The following is a 6,229-nucleotide window of genomic DNA, read 5'->3' as shown; positions in this document are numbered from 1 at the left end:
ATCGTCTTTTTACATACACCCTTTGGGGTTTTAACAATTACACATACACCTTCTGAGGTTTCAAAACTGTTGCATATAAACTCATATAGTGAGACGAAAAATGATGAGAAATTATGCAAAAATGCATGCTAAGGGGTTAAATGGCCTAATAATATTACTCAAGGTGTAAGGTCCAACCTCAATACAAATATTTTTTTCTCTTGTAGGGGGTTATATATAATAGTTTTGAAACCTCAGGGGATGTATGTGTAATTTTTGAAACTCCAGAGGTGTAAGTGTAATTAACTCTTATTTTGTTACAAGAAATACAATTATTTTTTAATTCAAAATGGGCCGACTACAGACCTCGTATGAAGGCCCAACCGAACCTAACACATTTGCTCCCCCTAATATTGAAAGTACCAGGCCCAAGAAGAAAAAACCCTTAATTGGGAGCACAGATCCAACGGATAAAATTAACTACATAAGTTAATCGTAGCCGTCGGTTCCACTTCGAAAGCACTTTAAAAACCCTCTAGGGTTTCTCATTCTCACTGAAACGAGATCATTCTGGGCTGCGGCTTTTTCTCTCTAACATTTGCACTCTGTTTATCTCGATCCCTAGGTAACCTCGTTCAATATCTCTCATATTTTTTGCACATGCATGTTGAATTATATGTATACATATGTTTTAAATTTATATTTTGCGTGTCTGGGTACGTGATTTTCTCACTAATTTTCTTATTGTAATTTTCCAATGATAAGTTTAATTTAATTTTTTTTATTTATTAAAAATTCATTTAGAATTGTTACTTTCTTTTGAGTCTGTTTTTTTCTTCATGTAATTGTTTTAAATTTGTAAGGAACCAATCATTTTAAATCATGGAAAATTTGGGTTCGTGATTTCAGTGGAAGCCTTTTTCTCTACCCGTTTATTGCTTCTACTGAATATGGGTTTTCATTTTATAGGTATGATCAATTTAGATCGTTTAGTTTTTTCAGAAATTTTTGTTGAGGCTCTCATTTTTCTCCGTAAATTTCTTTGGAGGTAATGGGTCTTAAATATGTCTATATGTAAGACTATTTGGTTACTTTTGTGGTTTTAAGGGAATTATTTATGTATTTATTGAAATTTTTATTGTTACTTAATGTCCTTATCCTTGTAAACATGTTGAATATCACTTTTATGCTTCATTGATGTTATGGAATGACTTCCCTAGAAGAACATTGTGAGTAATCAAGGCCGGAGTCTCGAAAGGGCTCTATTTTTACCAAAATCCTTTTATGGGTTATTGGGAAGGAATACCAAGGAGCCCGAGAATTGGCATGGTTTTCATGCCATAGGCCTTTGGTTTCGGGGAGCATTTCATGTCATCTACTGGAGCAGTTGGTAGTATTCTACATGTTTCAGTTTAAGGGTGCTCCTTTATGTATTTGAAATTTTTAATTGGTTTATCCATCAGTGTCTGTTATATGACTACATTTGATCTTTTTGTTAATTTTATATTTTCTACTTTCAAAACCATTAGAAAATGATTTAATGGGTTTTATACTTTTTGGAGATTTCATTGTGTTTCAGATGGTTTATTCATGTAAAAAATTCAAATTGTTTTCATATTCCAAATTTTTGGAGTTTCTATTATACAGGGATTGAGTTTCTTGCATTTGATTTATTATGACAAGAATAAATCTGAGATTACTGAGTTTTGTAGAGCTTAGTTTAAGGAAGACATGTCTCATCGTAAGTTTGAACACCCAAGACATGGCTCTCTGGGATTTCTTCCAAGAAAAAGAGCATCCCGCCACAGAGGAAAAGGTTTCTACTGTTATTTCAGTCCTGTTAATGTGTTATTCTGTTGGTGTTTGTCCCTTTATGATGTTGCAATGAATTGTTGTTAATTTTCTTAGTGATGATTTATGTATGGTTGTGCTAGGCCATCTTATAAATGGTTATTAATGCTTTTTCATTTATGTTTGAAATGCCTTGCTAATATGCATGATGTGTCAAAATTACTGATTATTTTAGACTTTGTTAGAATATGTAAATTATGTTTTTACTTAATTGTTGGTCTACTTTTTGTAGATTGTAATTGGAATTGCAGTTAAAACGTTTCTTTTAGCAGCTGATTTCATATATTTTGTATGTCTATGTTAAGAGGTTTACATGGTTCAGTTGTCTACAAAACAGTAGGCATGGTTTCCATTATCATATTACTTTTGAAGTTTGCTTCACTTTGTCAGTGCTTGATGTTGTACATAATAATCTTGTGTAATAATATTTCCTCATGTTGGGGATGCCTCAGCTATTGTTAACAAAGGACATCCTTTTTCTGAGGATTCATTCTTTTAGTTGTGATTGTTGGACAATCAGAGTTTTCTTGTTTCTTTGTACTTGGTTACCCGTAGTCATACTGCTTTGGTCGATATGTGATTTACCTTTTTCCCTTGAAGGCTCCAACTCTTCTTGTTATTCTTTTTATTTTATTTGAGCTGGGCTGTTTCCTGCTCATATTTTAAAGTTAAGAAACAATTAGATAATTTAAGTTTGAGTACTGTTTGGCTCACCAGACATATGGTCCTTTTTTGCATTTGTTATCGACTGATTGAGAAATTGACTGAAGTAATTTTATTTGAGTGGCTTGTATTTACTTTCTGGTGCTGTGTCAGATGATAAAATTCAAGCATTTGGTTGAGTTTATATGTATATTTATGTTTGGAACTCTCGAATTTGAATCATATTTCCCTAGTTGATGAATGGACTATAAGCTGTATGTTCTTTCCTTTAGGTGCACTAGTCTTTGTGCGATTTTATCATCTAAGATGGTGGTACTTCACTCATCAGATTTGGTCTACAGTTTTTATTGAGATTACACTTGGGTATTTTTGCAGTGAAGGCCTTCCCCAAAGATGATCCAACAAAATCTTGCAGATTGACTGCTTTCTTGGGATACAAAGCTGGGATGACCCATATTGTTAGGGATGTTGAGAAACCAGGATCAAGTGAGTTTCCCTGGCATTTATTACCTTTAAACAAATCAGTATGTTAATGGGTTACTCTTGATGAAAATTGTTGTGGTGATGAAAAAGTTTAGAAATATAGTGCTAACATTCTTCATCAGCTAAAGTATGGGCATCTTCATTGTGAATTCTTGAAAATAGTAAGCTTGACATGTGCAAGAAGCATGCAAATCTTCTGTTTGAAAGAAAAAAATAAAATAGATACATGCCCCTGGCAATATATTGTACATATTTCTTATTTCTTTTGTTTTGGAAGAGTGATGTGGCTAGTCCTTTGTGTTACGTTGTCGGTAGAGATGCTCTTTTTTTTTTTTTTTTTTTGGGAAGTAGAGATGCTCTTTTGTGCCATGTCTAACTATATATTTTAAACCCACTTTTCTTTGTAGAGCTACACAAGAAGGAAACATGTGAAGCAGTTACAGTTATTGAAACACCACCCATAGTGGTTGTTGGGGTTGTTGGTTATGTGAAGACACCCCGTGGTCTCCGGACTTTGGACACAGTTTGGGCCCAGCATCTGAGTGAGGAGGTGAAGAGGAGATTCTACAAGAATTGGTGTAAGTCTAAAAAGAAGGCATTTGCCAACTACTCAAAAAAATATGAGAGTGATGATGGGAAAAAGGACATCCAGGCTCAGCTGGAGAAAATGAAGAAGTACTGCTCTGTGATTCGTGTTTTGGCCCACACTCAGGTAACGAGTTTTAATATATATATCTGTCTCAGGAGCTTGATTTTTTTTTTTGGTATTTCATCAAGTTAATTCATGTTTTGTGTAACATTAATTAAACGGGACTACTTTACTAAGTGTGTTGTAAAAAATTTACCCAGGTGATATATATATATATATAATATATTTTCTTTTTAAGTCATCTACAGTTGCTCCTGTAACTCTTATCTCTACCATTTGTTAGGTTGTCTTTACGAGGTTGACCCTCAAATGAAATTTGCTGAAATATATACTTTTAGCTGTAATTAATCTATGATGGCTTATCTGTTGCAGATTAGAAAAATGAAGGGATTGAAGCAGAAGAAAGCCCATCTGATGGAGATTCAGGTGAATGGTGGAGATATTGCAAAGAAGGTTGACTATGCTTACAACTTCTTTGAGAAGCAGATTCCTGTTGATGCTGTTTTCCAGAAAGATGAGATGATAGACATTATTGGGGTGACCAAGGGGAAGGGTTACGAGGGTGTGGTGACTCGCTGGGGTGTCACTCGTCTTCCACGTAAGACCCATCGTGGGCTTCGCAAAGTCGCCTGTATTGGTGCCTGGCATCCAGCTAGGGTTTCATTTACTGTTGCCAGGGCTGGGCAGAATGGTTACCATCATCGTACAGAAATGAACAAGAAGATTTACAAGCTTGGAAAGTCTGAGGAAGAGTCGCACTCTGCAATGACTGAGTTTGACAGGTTGGTGTTCTTCGGTAGCATTTTTATTCTCCTTTGAGATTTTTTAGGGTGGAATAAGATGAATGGTGATGAGTGCTTATTTTAAATTTTTTATATAATGGATGCAATGTACTCATAATTGTTTTATGATCAGGACTGAGAAGGATATTACACCAATGGGAGGTTTCCCTCATTATGGTACAGTGAAACAGGATTACCTTCTCATAAAGGGCTGCTGTGTGGGTCCTAAAAAGCGAGTTGTTACCTTGAGGCAGTCACTTCTGAAGCAGACATCCAGGGTTGCCATGGAGGACATCAAGCTCAAGTTTATCGACACCTCGTCCAAATTTGGCCATGGGCGTTTCCAGACTACCCAAGAGAAGGCTAGGTTCTATGGCCGGCTCAAGGCTTGATCTGGCTGGCTGTAGTGATAGAGATCCGTAATGAGATAATTTTCATTTATATAATGAGTTTCTTCAAACTATAGCATGTTTTTGGTTTGGATTCCTAGTTTTTTGTGCTTTTATTCTGTGACATTTATTGGATCCTTTCATCACTTACTCTTATTCAATCATGTTGAATTTTGTTGCTTCTATTGATTTTGCTTATTTGTGAATCTTGGATATATTACCCTAGTATTTTATGATGCAATTAGTGAATTGAGTTTTACTCGGAGAAGGATGTGTTGCTTGTAATTACTGGTTGAACCAAGAATTTATTCAGTGGTGTTATACTGTTAACTGCTGTCCCAATAGGGTCACCCTTTTCAGATAATAATCTCTCATTTTCAAATACAAATGAACGTATTATGCTGAGTTGACATGACGCGATATCTCTTCAGGGAAATAACTTGCCTATCTCAATAATGGGATGTGGCATGACATCACATTGACAGTGAGAGAGAAAGAAAGAGAGAGAAAGAAAGGTAGAGAGATAGAGAGAGCTGATGCCACAAGTCTCTCTCTTAAGTTGCATTTGATAATGTTGTTTGGGAGGCCCTGTCCTCTTATTTAGATTCCTAAACTGTCATAACAAAACAAAAATTCTTAAACTGAAATCCTTAAAAGTTAAAATTTTTGCAAAGTTCACTTTTGGTCTTGGTAGTTTGAGTTAAGTTTCATTTTAGTCTTTATAGTTTTAATTGTTATGATTTTAATTTTGTAGTTTATAAATTATTGCAATTCAAAAACATTTTAACATTTTTGTTCATTAAATTATCAAATTTGTTATGTTTTTAGTCATGTACTTTACAAATTATTTCAATTTTGGTCATGTATTTTATAAATTATTTCAATTTTAATTATGTATTTTACATATCATTAGTGATTTAATGACTAATTTAACAAATTTATTGATTAAAGTGTTAACGTGTCCTTAAATTATAAGAATTTGTAAATTATATGACCAAAATCATAATAATTGATACTACAAGAATTAAAGTAGAATCTAACTCAAATTACAGGGACAAAAAATAAAATTTAACCTAAATTTTTATTCAAACAACATTATTTTAAATACATAGATTTGACATTTAAATCAAAATCCATGAATACAAACGGGCCCTATTAGATCTTTTTGCCTCTATATTACTTAGGATGCGAGTAGGGATGGGATATTGGTATGACACCTAACAACCCTACTCCATCTTGATTTTTGGCCCTTTGTTATTACAGTAATACATTACCATTGTTATTAAAATGGAGTTCCGACTAAATTTGATGTGTATTTAAAGAATAAGTTTTTAGGCTTTTTTGCACATTTATCACTCAGATTTTGGGGTATGTGCTCAAATACCTTCTATAAAAAAAATTGAAAAAATTAAAGTTGAGTCATTCTAACATTT

The 6,229-nt window shown here is 33.8% G+C and overlaps 1 protein-coding gene across 1 annotated transcript; it reads left to right on the top strand.

Annotated features, from left to right (window-relative positions):
* The first annotated feature begins 522 nt into the window (after nt 1–522).
* Nucleotides 523–4,981, top strand: LOC147279818 (large ribosomal subunit protein uL3y). The gene is made up of 6 exons (XM_086249693.1): nt 523–604; nt 1,692–1,795; nt 2,869–2,979; nt 3,384–3,688; nt 3,998–4,407; nt 4,541–4,981. The coding sequence occupies exons 2-6, from the start codon at nt 1,711–1,713 to the stop codon at nt 4,797–4,799; spliced, it is 1,170 nt and encodes a 389-aa protein (XP_086105819.1). The 5' UTR covers nt 523–604; nt 1,692–1,710; the 3' UTR covers nt 4,800–4,981.
* Nucleotides 4,982–6,229: the final 1,248 nt, after the last annotated feature.

Source organism: Dryas octopetala, chromosome 7 (genome assembly GCF_963921425.1).
Source record: "Dryas octopetala chromosome 7, drDryOcto1.1, whole genome shotgun sequence".
NCBI lineage: Eukaryota > Viridiplantae > Streptophyta > Magnoliopsida > Rosales > Rosaceae > Dryas > Dryas octopetala.
This window is presented reverse-complemented; position numbering and strand designations above follow the sequence as displayed.

Excerpts from the sequence above, each read along its gene's own strand:
- LOC147279818 (XM_086249693.1), top strand. The coding sequence starts at position 1,711 with ATGTCTCATCGTAAGTTTGAACACCCAAGACATGGCTCTCTGGGATTT. Across the intron at positions 1,796-2,868 it reads ATCCCGCCACAGAGGAAAAG|TGAAGGCCTTCCCCAAAGAT; the intron begins GTTTCTACTGTT and ends GTATTTTTGCAG. Across the intron at positions 4,408-4,540 it reads GCAATGACTGAGTTTGACAG|GACTGAGAAGGATATTACAC; the intron begins GTTGGTGTTCTT and ends TTTTATGATCAG.